At 40.7% G+C, this 26,055-nt stretch overlaps 1 protein-coding gene across 2 annotated transcripts in view; it reads left to right on the top strand.

Annotated features, from left to right (window-relative positions):
* WDR75 (WD repeat domain 75) overlaps window positions 1–2,138 on the top strand; it is a 35,767-nt gene extending 33,629 nt beyond the window's left edge. For both annotated transcript variants that reach the window (XM_054044005.1, XM_054044006.1), the window contains exon 21: window positions 1,672–2,138. In XM_054044005.1, coding sequence (XP_053899980.1) covers window positions 1,672–1,879 — 208 coding nt within the window. In that variant the 3' untranslated portion in view covers window positions 1,880–2,138. The remainder of the gene's footprint in view (window positions 1–1,671) is intronic.
* Window positions 2,139–26,055: the final 23,917 nt, after the last annotated feature.

Below are 26,055 nucleotides of genomic sequence, written 5' to 3'. Positions count from 1 at the left end.
CAACATTTCTGTACCAGCAAACGCCATCATGTAGATGCAGTTATATCAGTATAAAAGTGCTTTTGCCAGTAGAACTTGGTTCGCTCACTAAACCAGCTTAAGCTATATGGACAACAGCACTTTTTAGCTGGTATAAGCTGTATCTACATTAGGAGGGTTTGTCAGTAGTCCTGGTTAGAATTTCTGCACATACAGTCTAACAGCTTATCCTGTAAGTACTTACACATGTGTAACATTACTCATCTGAAATCCTATTGTAATTACTGGGTCTATCCAAATAAGTAAAGTTACACGTGAGCATAAGAATTTGTAGGATTGGGCTCTAAAAAGACAGTGACATTCAAATATGTAAAACATTTATGCACTTTATCTTGATGTCAGTATCCATATCTGCCTGTCAATGGTATATAACCTGCATATGCGTGAAGTGTATGTATAATTTATACACACACACACACACACACACACACACACACACTTGTGTGTGTGTGTGTGTATAAATTATACATACACTTCACGCATATGCAGGTTATATACCATTGACAGGCAGATATGGATACTGACATCAAGATGCAGGCAGAAATATCTAAGAGATATAGATCTATCTATCTATATAGGGTGTGTGGTACAGATTTCTTAATTCAGTGATGAGTGTAGGACGCCCATGTTACTCGCAAGCAGAGAGTTATACAGATCATCTCAGACAAGTTCCAATTAAACTTTCAGACAACATGCAGCTGCATGTATTCTGTAGGTAACTATTTTAAACATTTTTATTGGGACTCTTTTTTTTTTGAAACCCATTCTACCTTAATATCATTTGGTCGTCTGCACAAGATTGAGGGAGTGTGAGCAGCAGAGAGGACACTATAAGCAATAACTTTTTAAAATTTCTTTGAAAAGTTAACTGTAATGCTTTTTCTATACTTATAAATGTCGACACTTTAAGGTCTGATATCTCTGCATTCTCCAGGCCTTAAAGATGATATTGTGGCCTGTAGGGAGGGTGGAAAACTCACTCTTCCAATGGTCTAAAACACCCATTTCTAGTTCTGTAAAATCATGAGATTATAGCTATTACTGATGCAGGACTGAATATAGTCTATACAGTACCTTATACAAATATAATATGGAGAAAAAAATTATCAGATACGTTTCATTTCAAATAAAACAGCAGGTATTTGGAAGTGTTCAAGGGTTTGGATTGTTATAATAAATCCAGGAGAAATGGATTAGTGGGTAGAGAGTGGGTGAGATGGGCAAAGGTGTGTGATGCATGCAGTTGAACATATAGCTGTTCAGTTTAAGGGATTGTTCTAGTGCCCATTTAAGCCAATGGGAATTTTTCCATCGACTTCAAAGGACATTGGATCAGACCCAAATATTAGGCCTTACTATAGATATTTGTAGTGTGTTTGTGTATATATGTGCAACATATGCTGAGAGTAATCTGTTTAAATTGTAAATTCTTTGAGGCATATCTTTTCCTTGTAAGTAAAATACCTAGTGCTCTTGCAGTGCTACGTAAATAAGTCATATAACGTATATAAATTCACCTGCACAGACAATTTAACTCAGTATCATGGTTTAGTATCGAAACTATATTTTCATTCCTTCTTGTGGTAGAATATGCTAATAGTCTCTCTTTTCCTCTGTTCCCCTACTTTAAAGTGCCGGAGAAGTGGTTGATGAAGTTGAAATGGACAGTGAAAAAGCAGAGGATGAATCAGATGAGGATTTAGAGCTTACTGAGATGGAGCAAGATATAAATCCTACAGAGTTTTTGGGTGAAATTACCCAAACTAAACTGTCTAAATCTCAGGAAAAACAACTGCGAAAGATAAGAAGAATGGACTACAGTTGGGTAGCTGCTCTCTAGATACATCAAGACATGTTGCATTTTATATTTTCTTATGAACTTAAATATTATGTTAATGGATTAAATACTGTGTTCTACCAAAAAGCTCTCTTTCAATCCTTTGTCATAAGTTTCTTATTGGATCCTAATATTTGATGTAAAAGGTATTATTTCAAAGCAAGTATTGTGCAGTTTTAATATATTTTAGTTAAGAAAGGAAGGCTGGTCTTGAGATTAAAGCACAGGATCTGGGTTTTGTCCCCACTCTGTCTCAAACAACTGTTAACCTCTGTCGTTTATTCTCCAACCTGTAAAATGTAGATGATGGGCTTGATTCAATTCTGTATTATATTGGCTGGTGCCCTCAAATATCTAAGGCACAAGAAAGTCTCTGAAAGAGTCCCAGAACCACTGCTCTGTCAGGGATGGCCTACGGAGGGCCCAAAAGTGGGCAGTATTGATCAAAAGGGACAGGCAGCTTTTCCAACCAGGATTTCTATAGACTCTGAACCTTACTTCATAGCAGCTGCTGCTATTTATTTTGTATCTTCTGGAAACCCCAGTTGAGGATCAGGGTCCTATTGTGATAGACTCTGTACGGGCAAGTAACAGAGAAGACAGTCCCAGCTGCAGAGAACATACAATCTGGGTAGTGGACAGGATGTGGCAGATGGACAAAACACAACAAGGTGGGAGAAGGAGGTAACTAACAGTTTAGCAGAAAAGCAGACATCTCAGCCAGGCACTGCAAACCCTGACTGTCCTAATCCCCCAGAAATAGCAGCTTACCTGCCCCATCACCACCACTTCCCTTTGCAGCATGGGTGAATGCAGTCTAATATCTCACAGGTTTGAAATATCTCACTGACATTTGTTGAGCACTGAGAGATCTTTGGATATAAGGTGCTTCAGATGTTGAAAGTATTTGTGCATTAATACTTTCTAATGTAACATTTCAAAAATTCCAGTTGACTGAACTTCACCACTTAAAAAGAAACACAGCATCTATTCTGGAAGGGCAATGAACCCTTTAATAGGCTTTTGGTACATAAATGAAGTCAAAGAATAATTTTTAAAAATCTTTTTAACCACTTACGTAATGGGCATTTTGTTGCTCAGCCCCCAACTACCACTGTTTTATCACCAGTGTTAAAATCAGTGTTAGCTTCCTCATCCCCTGTCCCCTGCTAATATAAACATGCCCTTAATTATCTCAATATAGAGTGTAGAAAGGTTTTTTGAAAAGCTTCCTTTCTTGAGCTCTAAACAAAGGTATACAGAACCATTTGACTGAGCATATCACTTCCATTTCACTAAAACACAGCTGTTCTTGTTTTACAGTCAATTTATAGTGTTGACTTTTATTAGCAATTTATCCATCACTCATATCTGTTAATTAGACTTGAACAGTTCAAAGCAAGAACCACAAATGCTCAAAGATTATCTAGAGTATGGTGCTTAAGTAGCTTTATCAGCGTAAATCTAGCAATGAAGTGACTTTGTATTCTGAAATCATCAGTGGAAAAAAATTGCTCAGCACTTTTTGCTGATCTGTCCAATGTATAAAAATGTCAAGGAGAAATTTTCTGTGTGGAGCTCTAATGGAATTCCAGTGGGTTCCAGAAGTATCCAGAGCATTACGCAAGGTGACAGTGACCAAGGCAGCATTCAACTAGGGTGACCAGACAGCAAGTGTGAAAAATCGGGACGGGGGGGTAATAGGAGCCTATATAAGAAAGAGACCCAAAAATCGGGACATCTGGTCACCCTACATTCAACCCTTTTCCACACAGATGGTCAGATTGAACCAGTGTGTTGGAGACTTCCTCTTTTCTGCCATTTGTGTATAAGAAAATAAAGGAAGAGAACACACCCTAAAAAAGCCATACTGAAGTATTGTATCATTTATTCTGCTCTATTGTTACAAATAGTGTGGATGTTCTTGTGTATTGAAGTTTTGCACACATCATAATAGAAAATGTATGTACTGTAATGCTACAGAAGGATTACAGATAAACAGTAACAGGAAACATCATTATTACTGTGTTTGAGAAACTGATAGATTGCCCCCAAGAGTTGAAGGAAAGAACAATTGTTGGGAAATGTAATACGGCCTGTCTGCTTTAACTGCCCATCAAGCTTATTTACTGTGGGGGGGGGGGGGGAGAGGGGGTTTCAATACATAGTTTGATACCCGCAGAATCGCAATGTCGTCTTTGTTTAACAATTCTGTAACTAAAACAGCATATGATGGCTGTGACGGGTTGGATCACACAATCCCCTTGGGAGCTGCCACCTAATGTACCAGGACTTCCTCTGCTCCTGTTTTTCCTGCCATCTTAGGTGCTAGCTAGGGGATTCTTTATGATGGCTCCTCTCTCTCCCTTTGTTCTGTTCCCACCCCTTTATATACCTTTTGCATAAGGCGGGAACCCTTTGTCCCTCTGGGTTTCCACCCCCCTCACTGGAAAAGCACCAGGTTAAAGATGGATTCCAGTTCAGGTGACATGATCACGTGTCACTGCAAGACTTCATTACCCATTTGCCAGCACACACACATACAGGAAGACTCGCAGGTAAAACACAGCCATCTGCAGACAATGGCCCTGGTTAATGGGAGTCAAGATTTCAAACCACCATTAATGGCCCACACTTTGCATAATTACAATAAGCCCTCAGAGTTATAGTTTATATTTCTAGTTTCAGATACAAGAGTGGTACATTTATACAAATAGAATGATCACACTCAGGTTATAAGCTTTGTAATGATACCTTACAAGAGACCTTTTGCATGAAGCATATCCCAGTTACATTATATTCACTTTAAAACCATAGACTGCACAATGTCACGATGGTATATATTGAAATGATTTGCTGAATGGCTTTTATGGGGGAGAGGGGTGTCAACCATATGCTATTCAGTAGCCTAATGAATGCTGGCTTCTTTCTGTTCAAAGGACATTTTATCAGTGAGGAATACAGGCTCAGTAGCTGTTCAAGGGTAGGGTTGCCAGATGTTGGGTCTAAAAGGAATATTGGACACCACAAGTCCGGTTGCCATCTACAGGAGCTAGCGGGGCATGTGGGGGCACATGCCCACCCCACCCCCAGATTGACCTGCCAGGGCAGGGAGAGGGGTTCTGTCCTCCCACAGCCAGGCTTGCTCTCTCTTGCAGGCAGCCGCCAGAGTGGTTGGGAGGCTGGTTGGCTCTCACGCCGACCCCAAGTGGAGCAGCTGGTGTGAGAAGTGGGTGATCCCATCCCTTCCACTCCCCACCCAGGCCCGGCTGCCAGGGTCAGAGTCTGAGTGAGCCAGAAATGGGTCGGAGAGTGGCTGGGCTGTCTGAGAGAGAGCCTGGCTGTGGGAGGCGGTGGCAGTAGGCTACCGCCCCCACCCCAGGCCCAGCTGCTGAGGGTGGGCTGAACATGCCTTGGGGGAGGGGTGAGCAGGTGCAGCGGAAGGAGACTTCACCCAGCAGGTAACTGGTGGGGTGGGGAGAGTGCAGTGGTCCCTGGCCTCAGTGCCACCCAGAGGATTCAGGGGGCCTGGGGCAAAGCAATTTTGGGGGCCCCTTCCATAAAAAAAAGTTGCAATACTATAGAATACTATATTCTTGTGGGGGGCCCCTGCGGGGCCTGGGGAAAATTGCCCCACTTGCCCCCCCTCTGGGCAGCCCTGCCTGGCCTGGGCATGGGGGGAAGGGGAGGAGCGAATGGAGGGTTGGTCCTTGTGGGAGGGAGTGGAGCAGGGGTGTCCAGTGTCCAGAAACTGGAAAGTTGGCAACCCTATTAAAGGGTCAACGTCACACTATTCACGGTAAAGTATTACCCGGTTTCCTCCATTCCTATTGTGTCTCTCTAAACACGACCAAGTTCCAGGAAGAGATCAGTGTTTATTTCCTCACCTAGGGTCTAACTCCACACTGCTGCATTTAGTATTGCATTCAAGCTATGAGCCTGCCCTTACCTGATCCATGAAGGCAGTAATGAGCCTGATATCTTATCATTAGGTTCCTCCCCTTACATTCTTCCCAACTTTATAATTCTCATGTAGCATAAGTTTCAAAACCAAACTACTATGTGCACTTGTAGGATGTCTGGACAAAATAGCACCAAATATAAGCAACTATTTAACCCCCTCAAATCTAATACATGAAGTGACTGCAGTGAAGTTGGCACACAGTGTCACATAACATGCTAAATGTGTGGGCAAACTAACTACCACCAATGCAAAAATAAAGTGTGTTGCTAAAAGGTAAACTATGTACATTCTTGCTTTATTTTCGCCAATATTGGCAGACATTCATTGCAATGGAAAAACTAACTCTAGTATCTTAGATCAGTCCCAACACTGGTATATGGATAATATGACCTCCTACCAGCAGATGGAGACAGAAAATAAGCTACTTTCTTTTCATTCAGGTGTGTACCTAAGAAGCAAAAAAAAATAGTGGATTTTACATAGTCGTCCTTATTGAAGTGACAACTTTGAGTCCATAGGTTTTTAGTAACTTCATCAGGTGTTAATATGAAATGTCCATAGACGAAGACTGAGATCCAAGTTCTCTGTCAGTCACCTGGTAGATCTCTTAAGTACTAATCTGCTCTCTATAGTACAATACATGATTCTAGATACTATTATTAAAGAAAGACACCAGCACTATTTCTAAAATCTTTTCTATTCTGTAAATTTAGGGCAGTGGGTATTCACATGTATAGAGAGGGTACAACAGCCTTGAAAACGTGATCTGTGAGGAGAATTTAGCCTTGAGTTTATTTATTCAAACTGACAGTGAATGCCCGAATGGAAGTACTTGATGGACAAGATGATTCCAGTTTCAAAGGAAATTATTCACATTTCCTTAAGCATACTGGTACTTTGAAATGAAAGGTGTTATTTACCATTGTTTATTATTTTTAATTATTTGGAAAACTTGTGATGGGTTGACCATACTTGGCAGCAAGGGAATTATGCAGCTCCTCTTAAACAGGTGGCAATAAGAGCCATATATCACCCTATCTCAGATTTTATGTATCCCACATATTTTTTTCTTATTTTGTTTGGTTATTTAGGAAGCTTGTTTGGCTCTGCAGTGCTGTTTTGTTTGGGTTTTTTCTTCCCCCACTTGAGGTAGTCTTCTTACTATGGAAATAATATTGATAGCTGCAGAGGCAGAAGAATGGGCTTTGTTTACACCACATTTTAAAAGAAGTTATTTTAGGTACTTTTTAGAGTTTTTATGTTTATTTATTTATACCTGTCTTATGTGCTGTTTTCTTATAGCCTTGGCTATACACAGGGTGACGGGGGGAAAAAGAACACTTTTAAAACCTCCAGAAGTTATATAAACTAGCTTGTCTATATAATAAGGCATGGTAATTTTAAGTCCTGCTAGTTACAAACTCCCAGGGACAGAATCACAAGTTTTATAACATTAGAAGAGGGGAAATCTCAACTCTCCAAAGACAATGTGGCTTGTTCTTCTAACCCTGGTGGCTCATAAGATAGCTGATCTTAAAATTATCTTGATCTAGGACTGAATATTGCATGTCCTGAACCTTACACCAGTTTAGGTTTGGGGAGAAAGTCTACATTTCGGGTAAAAAGAAAAAAAATGGTAGATTTTAAGTAGAAAAAGATGGCTGTTTGAAAGCTTCTCACGGGCTTGGAATGTAAACAATTCCACAAAAAAGGATTAGTGGACAGAGTGTAGGTGATGTGAGGGTGCCTGTTTTGGAAAGTCCTTATTTTTACAATAAAATAATTACAGTTGTTTTACTCTGTTACACAGAACTTGGGAGAGATTTTTAGAGCATTTCATAAATTCATAGATTCATAGATTCTAGGACTGGAAGGGACCTCGAGAGGTCATCGAGTCCAGTCCCCTGCCCGCATGGCAGGACCAAATACTGTCTAGACCATCCCTGATAGACATTTATCTAACCTACTCTTAAATATCTCCAGAGATGGAGACTCCACAACCTCCCTAGGCAATTTATTCCAGTGTTTAACCACTCTGACAGTTAGGAACTTTTTCCTAATGTCCAACCTAGACCTCCCTTGCTGCAGTTTTAGCCCATTGCTTCTTGTTCTAGCCTTAGAGGCTAAGGTGAACAAGTTTTCTCCCTCCTCCTTATGACACCCTTTTAGATACCTGAAAACTGCTATCATGTCCCCTCTCAGTCTTCTCTTTTCCAAACTAAACAAACCCAATTCTTTCAGCCTTCCTTCATAGGTCATGTTCTCAAGACCTTTAATCATTCTTGTTGCTCTTCTCTGGACCCTTTCCAATTTCTCCACATCTTTCTTGAAATGCGGTGCCCAGAACTGGACACAGTACTCCAGCTGGGGCCTAACCAGAGCAGAGTAGAGCGGAAGAATGACTTCTCGTGTCTTGCTCACAACACACCTGTTAATACATCCCAGAATCATGTTTGCTTTTTTTGCAACAGCATCACACTGTTGACTCATATTTAGCTTGTGGTCCACTATAACCCCTAGATCCCTTTCTGCCATACTCCTTCTTAGACAGTCTCTTCCCATTCTGTATGTGTGAAACTGATTTTTTCTTCCTAAGTGGAGCACTTTGCATTTGTCTTTGTTAAACTTCATCCTGTTTAACTCAGACCATTTCTCCAATTTGTCCAGATCATTTTGAATTATGACCCTGTCCTCCAAAGCAGTTGCAATCCCTCCCAGTTTGGTACCATCCGCAAACTTAATAAGCGTACTTTCTATGCCAATATCTAAGTCGTTAATGAAGATATTGAACAGAGCCGGTCCCAAAACAGATCCCTGCGGAACCCCACTCGTTATGCCTTTCCAGCAGGATTGGGAACCATTAATAACAACTCTTTGAGTACAGTTATCCAGCCAGTTATGCACCCACCTTATAGTAGCCCCATTTAAATTGTATTTGCCTAGTTTATCGATAAGAATATCATGCGAGACCATATCAAATGCCTTACTAAAGTCTAGGTATACCACATCCACAGCTTCTCCCTTATCCACAAGACTCGTTATCCTATCAAATAAAGCTATCAGATTGGTTTGACATGATTTATTCTTTACAAATCTATGCTGGCTGTTCCCTATCACCTTACCACCTTCCAAGTGTTTGCAGATGATTTCCTTAATTACTTGCTCCATTATCTTCCCTGGACAGAAGTTAAACTAACTGGTCTGTAGTTTCCTGGGTTGTTTTTATTTCCCTTTTTATAGATGGGCACTATATTTGCCCTTTTCCCAAAGATAAATCATGGGAGACGGGAGAGATTCCAGAAGACTGGAAAAGGGCAAAGACTGATTTTTAGCTCCTGGCCCCAGGCACGCGATATGGAACAAGGTAATACTCCTGTCACTTGATAGGAATCAAAGCTCATCTGCTACAGGGGTAACTGTTACATTATTGTAGGATAAAGGCAAAATTGAATTATAAATAAACTGGATTAGATAGATATAAGCAACACTACTCTTGAGATGCAGATGGAAATGAAAGTACATAAATCAAGTTGTGAAACTATTAGGTATGGGACAAAGACATAATTGAAAGAAAGAAATGAGGAAGGCATTTGTGACAGATCTAGTTAAACACTCCCTCTTTGCCATTCACCAGACTGCTGTGAGGGAATCAATTGTTGGATCCTATGTTCTTTAACCCTCCTGAGTCTGAACTGAGTCCAGGCATTGCCCCTGTCTTGGGGTCCCTAGGCACATTTTTGGCGTGCAGTTCCTCTACTTAGCACCCCCTTCTGAGTGTTGTGGCCCACAACTGGCTGGCCCCTGTTATCAGTGCTTACCCCTGAAATTCCCCAAAAGCTTAAACACACCTTTTCCCAGAAATCCAGTCATATAGGCATTCTGGATCCACTGGTTTATTCTTCAAGGGCACATGATATGTGTAACATATAACACACACACAGACTTTGCCCAAGATTCTAAAATACCATTACTGTTTATGTAATTGCATGAGAAATACACAGATCTATCCAAAAATAATAAAACCTACATCCATTTACCTGCCTCAGTTTCCTCACCGGTCCCAAGCATTCTCTGGGTTGGGATCAAAGTCCTCTGGGGGAGTCTAAGGTCCTTCTCCTGCCGCTCATGGCTTGATTTCCCAATTATGGAGCCTTTCTAGTTCTTTCTCTCTTCTCCCAGGTCAGCTTGTTTTGCCTTTGGTTGGCCCTCAGCTAAACCAGGTACCCCTGCTTTGAAAGCATGCAATCTGTTCCCCTCTCCTGCCCCAAACTTCCTGTGTGCCTCTTGGCTCTGGTTTACACTACGAGTTTAGGTTGAATTTAGCAGCATTAGATCGATTTAACCCTGCACCTGACCACACAATGAAGCCATTTTTGTTGACTTAAAGGGCTCTTAAAATCTATTTCTGTACTCCTCCCCGACGAGGGGATTAGCGCTGAAATCAACATCACCGGGTCGAATTTGGGATAGTGTGGACGTAATTCTACGGTATTGGCCTCCGGGAGCTATCCCAGAGTGCTCCATTGTGACTGCTCTGGACAGCACTCTCAACTGAGATGCACTGGCCAGGTAGACAGGAAAAGCCCTGGGAACTTTTGAATTTCATTTCCTGTTTGGCCAGCATGGCGAGCTGGTCAGCACAGGTGACCCTGGAGTCCCAGAATCGCAAAAGATCTCCAGCATGGACCGAACAGGAGGTACTTGATCTGATTGCTGTATGGGGAGAAGAATCCATGCAGCAGGCAAGCAGAGAATCCCTTCTCCCTGGCAGCCAGGAACTGTTCATCACCCTGGAGCCAATACCCTCCCAATCCTCCCAAAGCGGGCTCCGGGACCATGAAGCCAGAGAAGGCACCTCTGGTGAGTGTACCTTTGTAAATATAATACAGGGTTTAAAAGCAAGCATGTTTAATGTTTAATTTCCCCTGAAGACTTGGGATGCATTTGCAACCAGTATAGCTACTGGAAAAGTCTGTTAACATGTCTAGAGATGGAGCGGAAATCCTCCAGGGACATCTCCATGAAACTCTCCTGCAGGTACTCTAAAAGCCTTTGCCATGCAGTGGGTGGAGGCCTGTTCATGCTGAGCTGTTCGCATTTGGCTGAGAGGGATCTTCCCTGATACTAGCCACGCAGTGGGGGCAGGGGGGTGAAGCACATGTGCTATGTAATGTAAATCGCTTGATTCAGTGTGAAATAGTCTTCCCTTTGTTCTCTAAAATGTATCTTTTTAAATACTACTACTCTCCCTTTTTTTCCTCCCGCAGCTGCAAATGTTTCTACACTGCCCCTATCATCTCCGTCCAGAGACTAATGAGCCTAATGTGGGAGCAAACCGACATGCTCAGGCGTCTGGTGGAGCTGCAGGAAAGGCAGCAGGAGCACAGACCGCCGATGTAGCCCCTGTATAACCACCTGCCCTCCTCCCCAAGTTCCATATCCTCCACACCCAGATGCCCAAGAACACGGGGGGAGGAGGGCGAGGCCATGGGCACCCAGCCACTCCACCCCAGAGGATTGCCCAAGCAACAGAAGGCTGGCATTCAATAAGTTTTGAACTGTAGTATGGCATTGTCCTTCCCTCCTCCCCTCATCCACCCCCCACCCAGTGCTTCCCACCTCACCCACCCCTCCCGGGCTACCTTGTGAGTTTTCCCCCTATTTGTGTGATGAATTAATAAAGAATGCATGATTTTGAAACAATAATTACTTTATTGCCTCTGAAAGCAGTGATTGAAGGGGGGAGGTCGGTTGGCTTACAGGAAAGTAGAGTCAACAAAGGAGGCGGGTTTTCATCACGAAGAAACAAATAGAACTGTCACACCATAATCGGCCACCAGGCAATTTGCCTCAACCTCTCACCCCGTCATAAATGACTCCCCCTTACTCTCACAGATATTGTGGAGCACCCAGCAAGCAGCAATAACAATGGGAATATTGGTTTCGCTGTGGTCTAAACTAGTCAGTAAACTGCACCAGCAAGCTTTTAAATGTCCAAATACACATTCTACCACCATTCTGCACTTGCTCAGCCTATAGTTGAACTGCTCCTTACTACTGTCCAGGGTGCCTGTGTATGGCTTCATGAGCCATGGCATTAAGGGGTAGGCTGGGTTCCCAAGGATAACTATAGGCATTTCAACATTCCCAACGGTAATTCAACTGTGAGGGCTCCTCTCATCTTGGTATTCTTGTGCTTCAGGGCAGGGGAAAGCAAGTCACAAAGTTCCATGAAAGTGCCCTTACACATGCGAAAAAAAAAGTCGCGATCACGATCGGCGGTAGCTCCACCACGCCGCTCTCTTCTTCGGCAGCACTTCGGCAGCAGGTCCTTGCCTCCGAGAGGGGAATGAGGGACCCGCCGCCGAATTGCCACCGAAGAGCCCGACGTGCCGCCCCTTCCCCTTGGCCACTCCAAGCACCTGCTTGCTGAGCTGGTGCCTGGAGCCAGCCCTGCCTCTTGAGGAGTTGGAGAAAACTGATTATCCTGGTTTTAGCCAACCTCCTTACCATATCCATTGTGTGGTCAGAATACAAATGTTAAGCTTAACTACTCTCCATTTTCCCTAGTCTGGTGGTTACTTCTACAAGCCCTGTCAGCCCTTGGTGGATTCCACATTTACATAGAAGCATTTGGTGATCTAAAAGAAATTAAGATAATCACACACCACAAGATTTAAATAGATGAGCCAGGTTTGCTTTTAAATGTAAACCAGGGACAGTTTCTGTACAGGGACAACACATCAAGTTTTATGGAACATGGATTTCTTATAGAAACTTTCTCAATCTTGAGGCCTCACTGAATCAATGTTCACTCCAAAGAACCAGAACTATCCAGCACCAACTGCATAATAAATGGCTGACAAATATCAAACACATTCCATTTGTGACAAGCATTCCATGCCTGCCATAGACTGAGGTTCCGATTCTACAGTCAGCTCTGTGCAGGTGGACCCTGTGCCTATGCAGAGCCCCATTGAGAATTGCCCTACATTCAGCTTAGCTGCAACATCAGGGTCTAATGTACATTTTTTCCCAATAAAATCTTGTACTTCATGATTACTAACCTTTCCTACCAGAGACTTAGCTATTTCTGTTTACCTTTCAAAGAGGGTAAATTATAGCTATTATTAAGTAGCAGTGACTATATTGTAATAGCTCTTTTTCTTTTATCTTTTCCCCCAACGTTTTTTAGTTGTTTTTGAATGGAAAAAAATAATAAAAATATTATATAAGGAAGATAGAAAGAAAGAGACAGAATTTATGTCTCAAGAGGTTTTCTCTGTCTTCTAGATCTTCATATTTGATGCACTATGCATTGTATATATCTGACTGCCAATCATTTGGCTATTTTGCACTGGAGTCCCTCTCTTCATATATCTCAATCTGCCAACACCCAAATGTGTGATTTGCCTTTTAAAACCTAGGTAATAGTCAAAATGATTATCAACAATGAATAAAAGAGGGAGCAACTTGAAATGATGTGGGATTTCCTTTCAAAATGTGTGTTTTCTATAACTTTAGACCAAGGTTTTGAAAACTGGGTGCCTAAAGTTAAACTACTAAATCTGGAATTAGATGGTTAAATAAGTGATCTGATCTTCAAAAGTACTGAGTACCTAGCAGCTCTGTGAGAAGAATTTCAGTTACAGGAGTACTTCTTATGATCTTGTGAGTTTGTCTACGGGATTGGAGTTTTAGCCAATGATAGCAATGTGATTTATGATTTTTTTCAAACTTCTGTACAAGATATGTACACCTGCATTACTATTTGCACACACAAAAATTGCTTCACCTACTGAAATGTAGCCATTTCTGGGATGGAACACAGTGGTTGTTTAGCTGCCTTCAGAAGGAAAAAAGATGATGTAGAGTATTGTAGCCAGTTGAAATTGTAGAAGGGATTTAGGTAGGCAGATTGTAATTATGTAAAGTGGAATTTATCGGGGACACTAGTTACTCACCTGTAGTTCTTGCAAAAGGCATTTAAGTCACATTTCTGCATAGCTCAGAGCTTTAACCAGTGTATTAACAGAGAAAAAAAGAAAGTAGCTTCCCACAAAAGCTGGGTATCTTTGAACCATCTGATTAAGATTTCTCAATGTACAGCAGTGATTAATTTTGCATTACTGTTAAGAGACTCAGTGTGAAATCCTGGCCCTCTTAAATTCAATGACAAAACTCCCATTAACTTCAATAGTGTTAACATCTCACATTCATACTCTAATCACAAAGAGGTTAATTTTCTATTTCTTGTCTGGATGTATACCAAAGTCTAAAAACAAACCTGAAAACAGTTCTGTGTCTGGTATAACTGGTTTGGCAAAATTTGCTACCGTCTATATTGGTTGCCCTAAGATTGTTTTTCTTAATATTTTGGATCCATTCACTAAAAATCTTTTTGTTACATGAGGATACACACTGCACAGCATGTAGTCCAAGGAGAGGCCCTCACAGCTCTGGGAATGTGCGCATTATCAGTCTCTCTCTTCCACTGCAACAATAATAGAAATGTTTTTAAAGCCCTTTGTATGCTCAGGAGAAGATTCCCCTTACTATGTAGCAATGTAAAACATATTGGATCTAATACAGCAACTCCTAATTGCCCTGATACCAAAGCGATAAATAATTAAAAATAAGTCTCAGATAATACAATGGACAATATTAATAGAAAATACTTCCTGTTTGAATGATAAATAACTTCTCTCCTGGTCTCACAGTGGTAATCAACTGGTTAATAGGGGGGTAACCTTTTGACCTTTTCTCAAATTCTTAAATGAAACCCATCCAAGAATTAAGTATTGTTTTATAAAAATTATTGACAGCGGAGCCGTGACCTTCATTTTCTGTTGACCTTTATACATATTGTGTGTTGCCAGGAATTAGACTTATCTAGCAGGAGCAGACATTGTAGCCATAAAACTTGTCTAGTTTCTAGGGGAGGGGGAGAATAGTTCCTGGGGAGAAGAGGAGAGGTGGTCCAGGAAAAAAAAGTAAATAAAGAAGTTATTGTTATGACCTTCTCATATTTCCCTTAGCTTTTCCTTTGTTTCGAAAGAGCACTAATTACTTTAGGTCAAATATATATCATAAAATGGACTATCAATTTCTAACATTTTATGCGGCATCTTACATTGCAATGCAAACAAATGTATGAAAGGGTTTTTTTTATTTTATATTCCTGATAGCATACATGAGACTGCAGATTTGGATTGTGATTTTAAAAAGCTCGTCTAGAGACCACAAGAGTTTTCATTTCTCCCCCGAACTGAACAATAAATTGCACAATCTGAAACCTGACTAGCTTCTTAATAAATACAAAGGACTGAGTAACTTAACAAAATAGAAGCAATATATAATAAACTGCTCTTAGCTAAGAGATGTTTACAGCTTGTAAGCCGGTCATATGAAAGTTTTTGAAATAGATGTTTTGTTTAGGTTGTTATAACAGTGACGTAGTTTTTGGAAAGTGCCCTTTGCACGTTACCCGAGCAGCTAGAATTTCAGAGGGCCCATACTCCCTCCTTGTGCTTAGCTTTCATCTTGAGCAGAGGAAGTACAAAGTTCTGAGGTCTCTATGTTTTTTTTTCTAGTCCTCATTAGTGCTTTTTGGTTTTTGTTTTCTTAATATGAAAATGAAGCTATAAGGGATTTGTGAACTTTTTAATAACTCTTTTGACAGATATGACAATTTGGTTTGCTGCTAATTGATGGACAATAAAACCTGCCTAAAATTAACTTTTATTCACAACTATGTATTTAGCCAGTATTTCCTGTTCCTTGCTTTTAATAGCTTTTCCTGTTCCTCTTCACAAATTTACTAATTATAGTGTCCCCCCCCCCCAAGATTTATGTCCATGTTTTTTCTTTACATTTGTGCACAAAAGTCATTCGAATCTGATGCTAGAAACTATCTTAAAACTCCCAAAGGGCTAACAGAACTGTGATGTTGTCAGCAAAGTGACAGCCAAGTACTTCCTGTTTATTCTCTATTAATGACTCTCTTAGCAAATCTGAGCGGTATCTATTGCTCTCTGAAAATTAAAGCTGTGTTCTGTCTGCTTGCTACATCACTGCCAGCAATAAAGATTTTGGAATTGGAACTCAGCTGACAGTTTGGTTAACAGTGCACAAAACAGTCAAAATACAGCTTTCTCCTCCCTTGTTTGTGTTGGCTATGTGAAGGAGTTGACCACAACAAGCAATTAATATAGTAAGAAAACTTGGTTTGGGTAGTCAGCTTTTCAGAAGCGAGCAAGAGGACATGCACAGTAAGAAGCAGCTGAAGAAAGCAACAAGGATCCATTTTTAAAATAATCATTTTTCTGACTGTAGTTGTAATATTAATGCTTTGTTGTGTGGAACAATTCTGGATTAGCAGAGGGAGGGACTAATATCCTAACTGATTTTTTCCATACGAACTTGAAAATCTTTCCCATTACCTTGGTGCAGGCTGCCCAGGTCCCAGACTTAAGGTTAAGTAAGGGCAGCAGTGGGACTAGAAGGGCATTTCTTAATCCCAAAACTGCTTAATGGCTGCAGACCTCCAGTTCCATTGAGGACATTTCCTATGGAGGGTGGAGCAGCCAGCCTACTAGCTGTTTCCTCCTCAGCTCCACCCCAAGAGGATTGAGGGAGGAGCCATCAGGTGAGAAGGGAGTTGTAGGCGACCTGCTGCAACAGAAAATTAAAGGTAAGTGGGACTTGTGGAGGAGGGGGAAACAATCCTGATTCCTGAATCTTCTCCAAGATTTAAGTGCATGTCACTCAGCCTGCCAAGAACCTAATACAGGATGCAGCATGTGACACTCAAGAATGAGGGTAAAAATAATTATTCCTACACAAAATTTAAAACGCTGAAGGAGTAAATTCTTTAGTATAAAGAACATTTTCTATAACCTCAGTTTCATGTTTCTTTATTTTTCATGTAAATCATTTTGCCACTAAAAATGAGAGAATGCCAAATTTTTGTGTAAAGCCAGTAGCTTTGGGAGTAGGATGAGGAATGTTTGAGTGAAAAGGTTACATCTGAGAGGTATGTTTGTGTGAATTTCAGAGGTGCTTCCTTTCCCATTGAAATCAAAGGCAGGAAAATTTCTCCTGGTTTTGGATTTTTTTTTTATTTGAATTTTTCACAGTTCTAGTTTAAAATTAAATGTCAGCAGTAGCTTAATTTTATTTGGGAATTAAAGAACTCGGGTAAGGAATGGGTTGGTCTTCTCCTGCGGTATATGTTGTGCCAGGCTTGGAGCCAAAATAATTGCTGTGATCAAAATTGCCAAAATAAAGAAATGTCCCAATTTTTGCTGGTTTCCTTTCTCTCCTTTTCCATTTAAAATAATAGAGATTGAAAGCTGCTCTGTTTCCCACAAGTCACTTCAAAATCATAGAGTTCAGTGCGGGATAGGCTTGTAAAATCTACAGACAAACACACAAAAAACACACAACGTTGGTACTAAAAAGCTTTTTAAGAAATGGAATTGCCCATATTAAAAGAGCCCTTTCCCACTCAGCATTGTGGAAAAAGAAGGATGGGATTGGGGTAACTATCCAGTATGCTATGAATGGAAATTTTGTGCAGCACTCACTCCCTGAGTTGCTACAGTATGTTATTTCTGGACTGTAGAGCCTGTTAGCAGCCTTGGATCTTATGCTTGCCAGGGTACATGTCTATGGCAGTGGCCGTTAATCTTTCTTTTCCTGTGTGGAATCTACTAGGTAGCTTGAAAAGTGAAGGGGAAAGAAGTCCACATGGCTTGCAGAATATAATCAACTGGTTCAGGTGTGGCCAATAGGCCACACTGATTAAATCATACGTCTTCAAAATGACATAAAACAGACTCCTAGTGAATCAGTTTGGTGTAAATTCCAGGACTATTTGGGCTCTGAATAATGCATTGTTACTAAAATGATTTGTTACTGAGTGGGGAAGGGCCGGAGGAAGTCTTTTCTGCTATTTGTATATCTCAGGCCGGTTTATAATTTTGTTGTAAAGTATCAAGTGCACTAAACAAAACTTTGCTACAGCAACAGCAAAACATATAATCCAAAGTAAAATAAATCCATTGGAACTAGTTTATTGTGCAAAGATAGAGTTCATTCACAAGCACCACTGCTTCTAAGACCAGATCAGAAAACGGAGGCAAGGTCCTTAGAGGAACAGTTTTAAAATTTGTGGCCTTCTTATGTGCAGTAAGTTTGAGGCCCTATCTAAAGCAAAAAGTGCTTTTGAGACCAACTACTGCTGCAATTTTTGCAAAACTGTAGGAATGTCACTGAACCAGGAAGAGAAGGGAAAGATATTTGGAATCTAGTGTATAGCTGAACTGTTTATTAATCAAGAATTACTCTGCATGTGCTCACTAATAGCTTACTCCTCCAGGCTGCAAACAAAATGTCTCAGTGGGTGGCTGTTTTAGAGACAGAGGAAGTGGTTAAGGGGCATTTGCAAAAAATCAAAAGAGAAAACTGCAGAATCAGAAAACTTTAAAATGAAAACCAAGAAAAAAACATTTTCTGATCACTTGAGTGTAGCAGAGAATGAGCCTGATTCTCCATCGCCCTGCACCTTTTGCACTCATTTACACCAATGCACAGCGAGTGCAAACCGGTGCCAAATCAGAATGGAATGATATGCACCTACTTTGCATTCACTCTGCACTGGTATAAATGGTTAACGAAGCTGCAGAGCAATGGAAAAATATTATTATTTATATTATCATAATCCCTAGCAGCCCTAGTCATGGACCAGGACACCAGTGAGCGAGGCACCATCTAAGCAAGAGAAAAAGGTGATCCCTGCCCAAAAGAGCTCACAATCTAAAGCTAGCCCACAGTTCCTATTTTTACATATATTTAGAAAAAATAACATCTTCCACCTTATGAAATGAAACTGAAATGTGGTGTTAGAAATTTGTTGTCTTTTGTTGTCTCTGTAAGCAGAGTCTGAATGAGCTCTTCCCTGACATCTAGTGGTGAGCTGTGGAAAAGAACTTCAGGAGCTGATCTCGTTTGCCTGGGCACGCCCACCCTGCCTAGGTGCTCAACATGATGGGATTACTTTCCCAAATGGTCACTTTTAGGTGGTGTGGGATTCCCAGTCTCCGATTGGGGCAGGAGTAATAAACACTTGTTATCCTTGTTGTGTGAATCAAGGGCAGCAGAACTGTACTTGGCATTCCCCAATTGAGGGACTCATGGTGTGTAATTGTCCCTCAACTAAATGGCACTCGCTAGGCAGGGGACATGGGTTCCAAAGCCCAGTGAGTGGAGAGCAAGTGGGGATAGGTACTTGTACCTGGTGGTGTGGGCCTTGTCTAAGGTCACTAGACATCATCAACCCTTCCTGTCTCCACTGTGTAATAACAGAGCTAATTTAGACTCAATTGAGAGTCTTGTTACAGGCTGGAGAGCTAAAATCACTGATACCTAGGTCTAAGTAGTAGACCTGCTTTGGGATAGTGTCTCTGATGCAAGAGATTGCCTAGTGGCTCCCCCACTAACATCTAAAATCGCTGAGAGATATGTTGGGGGGGGAGGGGGGATCCTGAAGACATCTTGGTGCAGCAGGCGGTGAGGCGTGATGAGCAGCCAACAGGATGGGTGGCTGGCGGAGGTGCCAGAGCAGAGCCCTGCATAGAGGGGCAGCGAGTCAGTGCCTGAGCAGTGGAGCGAGTAAGGTGCCTCCTTATCCCCACTCCACCCAGGGTGGGAGGTGAACTCTGCAGATGCCCAGGGGATGGTGTGTAATTGTCCCAGGTCACTGGGTGGGGGCTCAAGTTGGTTTTGTGTTGTATTGTTGAAAAGGAACCCCTAGATACTGAACCTGGCCCTTGTGGCTGCCAACTCTGACTGGCAGAAGGGTTACATAGTAATTTGCATTATTGTAATGATCTTTAACTAGAAATATCCCCAAACTTCACAAATAGAGCGTTGGATATACTATATACAGGTAGGGATCATTTCACCCACAATGTTGCTGTGCACTGTCCATTATACAATAATTTATGACAGAAAGTGCGTAACACTTATCCAGTTTAAGAGAATTTAGATAGGCAGAATATAAAGGGATAGGTGAATTAGGAGCGAATTCTGAAGAAGGCAATTTAGAAAACAATGAATAAGATGTCAATGGTCTGGAAATATAATCAGATAGGAGTGTAGGCAGATATGATGAGAGAAATGACCGCACCTTAAATGGGGATGGGGGACATGTTGTCTGGCTTGCCGGGGGAAGGGGTATAGTGTTTTCCGGGTGGGGAGTGAGAGAGGAACAGAAGCTGCTGCAAATGTTGAGTTGGTCAGTATAGCGATGCTGACTCATTTCCCAGGGACCAGAAGAGCTGGGGAGTTGATAAGGGGCAAGCCCAGCAGGAGAAGCCCTTTTCCCCCAGACCAGGTGGATCAGCACCCCTACCCTCCCTTCCCTTGGAAGTGGCACAATACCAGGCTTGGTTGGGACCTGCAGTGGTCATCACGCTAGCCACTTCTTTCTAGGGGGGCTGGAAAGGAATTCTTTCCTCACCACCAGATTGGCCAATGCGGAGTATGAGTGCGGGGGAGGGGGAGTTCGCCTTCCCCACAGCAGGTTCAGGGGGGGGCTTTGTTATGGTGAGTAGGGAAGGAGTTAGGCGATAATGTCATTAGGGAAGTGTGGGGCAGATGTCCAGTGCAAGTACTCCATAGGGAAGGGACACAGTGAGCAGATAAAAGGCTTGGTAAAAGACTTCAAGGAGGTGTTTCTTAAAGAAGCGGAATGCGGGGGGGGGGCAGTTCGGACTTCTATGAGAGCCAACCCCCCACTTTCTTATAGCTCACCTTAACCCTTGTTTGAGGGGGAGATGATAAGGTCCCAGCAATGGGTTGGCTGGGCACCAGGATGGAAAAAGGGGCGGGGGAGGGGGTGTCTGGCAGAAGCCCCTGGGTGGATATTGAAATTATCATGAAGTTACCTGCACTGTACACTTTTATCTGCTGAGTAGTCCCAGACATGTAATAATAAAGTTGTGGCCTCATTAAACCATATCCAGTGTTTCCTTTCCTTTCAGTATAGCCAGAAAACAGCAATTAACAGGAAGAGATCTGTAATTCTTAAGTACATTTTCTGGAAACAAATATCAGGCCTAAAATTCTTTAACTGATAATCCTAGAAATGACATATGTGATAATCCTAAGGAAATTAAAAAGTTTTTGAGAGAAGTAAAATTGCTCTGGAGTCAAATATAGGCAATATCTGAGAAGTATTATTTAAATTTTCCTCACATAATTGTTCTGTAGCCAGAACTTAGAAGTGATATGATATGTCTGTATTGGTGAATACTCATGGTAAACCACCCCTCTAAGCCCAAATCCTGATAGGAATGGTAAGGTTTTGTTGTTGTTTTTTAAGCGTGCTTGTGCTTTTCCTATTTACATAGGCTTGTTGTTAGGGAAATAAAATGGTGCCAGCTACCTTCTGCCTTGAGGAATTTTGGCGGGAAGGGAACAACAGGGTAACTGGTATACACAGAAGAATTTTCTTAACACTTAATTAAAATAATCATTTTAATTCACTTTTTTTTTTAACTTGGTAAAATCTGTAAGCTGAAAAGCCATCTAGAAGATCTACAGAATTTAGCTGGGGTGAAACCAACAGGGTTCTATAGAAATTATTCTGAAAACCTTTAGAAATTAATCTTTTCATAAATTTGGGTGGGGGGTGTTTGTTTTTGAAAAATAATATAGAATTTTATAGCACTGACATAATTTTCTATTAACTTCTATAGATGTCATAGAGCTGTGTAAAAAGGTAGCATTTTTGTTAAATTCAGTAGGATTAAAATAATTATTTTAAAAAATAGAATCCATGAAGTAGAAAGATGCATTTAATTTTTCCTCAATCTATTTCAAAACTGAATTTGACTACAAAAATGTTAATTAGTAATATCACACTGAACAGGAAGTAATTACTCTGTAAAACAACCCAGACTGCCACTGTTTTGTAGTAGCTTGGTTAAACCTGAATTGCCTAGCTATTCATATAAACTATCAAAGGAATTAGAAATCCAATGCATGTTATAAATATACACCAGAAAATTTAACACAGCATTAAAGAAGCAAATATCTAAAAAAGAAAAATTAAGATATTGCCAAACAGTGAGGAAACTCGAAAATAAGCGAGGAATTTTAAAAAGGCATGGACGTGTTATCAGGAGAACATTGCATGAAAAGAAACATGTATTCCCATTGATATATTACATAGCAACATAAGACTTAGGGCCATATTATTCCCTCTATTTTTTGGCTCAGATGAATTTGAAAGGGATGGCAAACATACTCTATTGGCCAAAATTCTGTCAGATGGAAAGATTTGGTTGAGTCAACAAAGTATCTTCATCTTACCACATCAGAGCTCTTCCTCATGAAATTTGTGTGTTTATGGCTCCACAGTTTTAGGTGGGGGTGCTTGGACAGGGAGTGGGAGTGAGACGCAGCCACTTCTCTGGAGTTCTTTGTGGCCAGCTATTACCTCATCCTGCTGCAACAGAAGTTCCAATGAATATATAGTTTTCTACATCCATAGGGGGCTGATGGGGCAGAAATTGGGGCTTTCAAACAACAGACCCAGTAAATGGAATACAGTTTGGCTCTACTAGTATTTATGGCTTCAAAAGTAAACAAATGACAACCCAGAAGCAGGTAATAAGGCAAGAAGGCCGACAGTGTTTACATAGAAAAAAATATTTTTGATTTGCAGTTATAGGCTGTGAAGACATGTTTTTTATCCCATGTTATTTACCACCTCTATTTAAAAGGGTATTTCATGGAAACTCTAGTACATGAGTCTTTTAAACCTAGACTGCATAACATACTCTCAAATAAATTGTAGAGAACAAACCTTTACTGGCAGGGGTATAGACAAGATGACCTAACAAGGTTTGTCTGTTTCTGGGGCTAAATTAAGCAGGTTTCCTGGCTCCCTGAAGTCACAAAGCAACAAGTTGCCTAAGCAACAGCTTAAGAGGGATATAACACCTGTCAAATATTTCTAAGCTGGTAATATTTGTCAATTTGATCTATGTCAAACCATCTGGTCCATGTAATCTTTTACTACAATGGTACTTGAGTGCCCAGGAAGGAAAAGAAGAATTTAGTGCAGGACACTTATACAGATAGGAGTAATGAAATTACAATAAGAAAGGGAAAATTTAGCTTGACTATTAGGAAAAACTTTCTTGATAGCAAGATGTATGAGGCAGTGGAAAATTGGATGCCCCCTCCCTTAGAACTTTTAAAATTAGACTGGACAAAACATGAGAAAATGTACTGTGGGGAAAAAGACCATCACAGGGAGGGAGATGGATAAGATGGTGTAAATTGGTCATTTTCATCTCTAACTTCTATGAATCTAGTGATGTGTGCAATGAAGGTATGAGTATATTTTATTAACCATTTTTATTGTATATGCACTTTAGAGGTACAAGTCCAAAACAATAACATATGTAATTGGTATGTAGGCACAATGTGGAGGTAGTAGAGTAGTTGGGGAGAAAACACAGCACCTATTATTGATAATGGTATCCCAGGATTATGTATAATGACATGAAATTATATTATTAAAAAAGGAATAGAAACACCCACAGGCCATAGACTTGTCCAGTAGCAAAATTTTGAAAGAAACAATACTTTCATTCATATTTGACACGTTTGTTAAATAATTAAAACCATTAAGCCAATTTTTAAAATCAAAGGGTATATTCTGTAGTACAAAGCAAGTACTTCATACCATATCCTTCCCTGATGGTTCATTCAGTGGTATTACACTGGTAGGTCTGGGAAGGTCTAATATCACTGAATAAGCAGATTTTGCTGAATTTCCAGTTTGTCAAGCTGTGTCAATAGTACATACTGCCATGCTGAGTAGGATCACTCATTTAAAATAGAAAACATGATCTGGGTGTGCTATTCAAGGTTTTAAGTCAGCCATTTTTTAAACATCTTACTACAGTAAAATTACTGGGAGATCTTATATTTACCTTAACTTTCATACACAAATTCTCATTACATCCAAAACACTTAAAGTAAATCATCCATTATTTGTGAGTTACTTCTACTGAGATTGCAGTTCATAGAGTAGACTTGAGATCCTTGAAATACTTCTTAAATATGATGCAGGTCACCACTTCATAGCAAAGAATTTATTTCCCTTAAATATTTTCTTGGCTATAATTTGAGCAATACAGATTCATAGCTACGGTGAAAGAAATGGAATCAGTAAGCGGAATGCAGATTTGAATATGCAAAAATCTAAGGAAACCAACCTACAGCCTACAGTAACTAGTAAACGGGATTAGATGTTAGTTCACACTAAGGGTATGTCTACACTACCCACTGGACGTGATAAATGGACCCCCGAGTGCTCTCCCGTCTACTCCTGTACTCCAGCGCTGCAAGAGGCACAGGCAGAGTCGACGGGGGAGCGGCAGCAGTCGACTCACCACAGTGAAGACACCACAGTAAGTCGATCTAAGTACTTCGACTTCAGCTTTATTCACGTAGCTGAAGTTGAGTAACTTAAATTAAATCCTCCCTTTCCCCCCAGTGTAGACCTGGGCATAGTTTGTTATCAATGCTGTATTTCTGGAATTCAGCTCCACCAATTGGTCACTGCGAAGGGGCCTGATTTTCAAAAGAGCTTAGCTCAGCTCCCATTTAGGAAACAAAATAAATGCCCTGAGAGCTAAACACTTAACATGCAAAATAAATAATGATAGGTGGAGAATGTCTGATTTTTGTTGATTGTACTTTCTAAAACTCTACATGTATTCTCATTTATAGTTAATCATTTAAAAATTGGTCTGTCTTAGGGACAGATAGATCCCATGAACGAAGATTCACAGCAGGATCCACAATTACTGACAGCTTCTTAAATTGCTGACTTCAAAGGCACCATAACATCAATGAAGACACAAAGCCTGGAAACAGAGGACCTAATTAAAATAATTACTGTGCAGTTTTTGGTTCCTTGAACATGAGTTTGGTTTCATATTATATTTTGCCATATTAAGCTATTTTGTAAAAACTGCACCCAAAAAACCTCATGAGCTTCTGCTCTTATCCTATGAGCATGTGCTCAAAAGCAAAATCATATGACTGACGTGCCATTTTTTTCCTCCTTAAATGATATCTCAGAATCAACATGTCCGATCATTGAACTGGTCACAAGTCCCAGCGTTTTTCCCCCTCGAAGTTGCTAATAGAGAATACACAGAGGAAAGAGCTGACAGACCAAATATGCTGCGGTTTGAATCAGTTATGTAATGGGATCTGGCATCGTTAGCAATCTTCATAGTCTTCCCAGTGAACACACATTCTTACTAACCACAAAAACAGAACGGGCATTGAGTAACAAACTGCCTTTGTTGTAGTAATGTGATCATTTCTAATTTTAAAAAATGTTTTTCAACTTTTCTATTACCCTTTTGTGCTATCTTTTTATGAAAAAAAATATCCTGGAAAGGAGTGAACTATCCGGTAGATAAAATGTGGGAGAGAATAGCTGCTGCTACAGTCTTTGCAATGTGACCGGAATCTACTCCCCAGAAGACTTTTGCTGCTGCAGAAAGATCCTAGAGTGGGAAAACCAAATAGAGAAAAAATTACATAAAGCAGCTCCTGCAGCTCAAACACCATGTCCTGCCACCAACTTGATCACATTTAGTGGTAGCATTTCTTGGCTATCTCAAAGTGCACTTTCAGTCTAGATGGCTTTTACTTTAGAGAAAGGAAAACAAAGAAAGGATAAACAAATATAAACCTCCTGGACTGAAAAAGCAAGGAATGTGCGTCTCATTCTGTAAGATCCCCTGTCTTGAATTTCCCTAATTCCCTGTCCCACACTCATTGACAAATGTTAGCTGAAACAATATTAGATTTGTCAATTTAGACAAAAGAACTTGACGGGGAAGATGTAATCAGATTCCTTTAAAAGTGGATCCATGGAAATTTGAATTGTGTTTTGGATTCCATTTATAAAAGAGTATTCAGTGATTAGCAACACAGACAACTGTTTTCTGGGTATTGGAGAGCAGAGAGAGAGAGATCAAAACAGTAGTGCAGGAATCTCCAGCACTAGCATACACAGGAATAGGATTTCCTTCCCACCCCCAAGTTAGCTGGCTTAGCAGCAAGACTTCCTTCCATTTAAAAATGTATTTCATACAAGTGGGAATGAAAG

Source organism: Malaclemys terrapin, chromosome 11 (assembly GCF_027887155.1).
Source record: "Malaclemys terrapin pileata isolate rMalTer1 chromosome 11, rMalTer1.hap1, whole genome shotgun sequence".
NCBI lineage: Eukaryota > Metazoa > Chordata > Testudines > Emydidae > Malaclemys > Malaclemys terrapin.
This window is presented reverse-complemented; position numbering and strand designations above follow the sequence as displayed.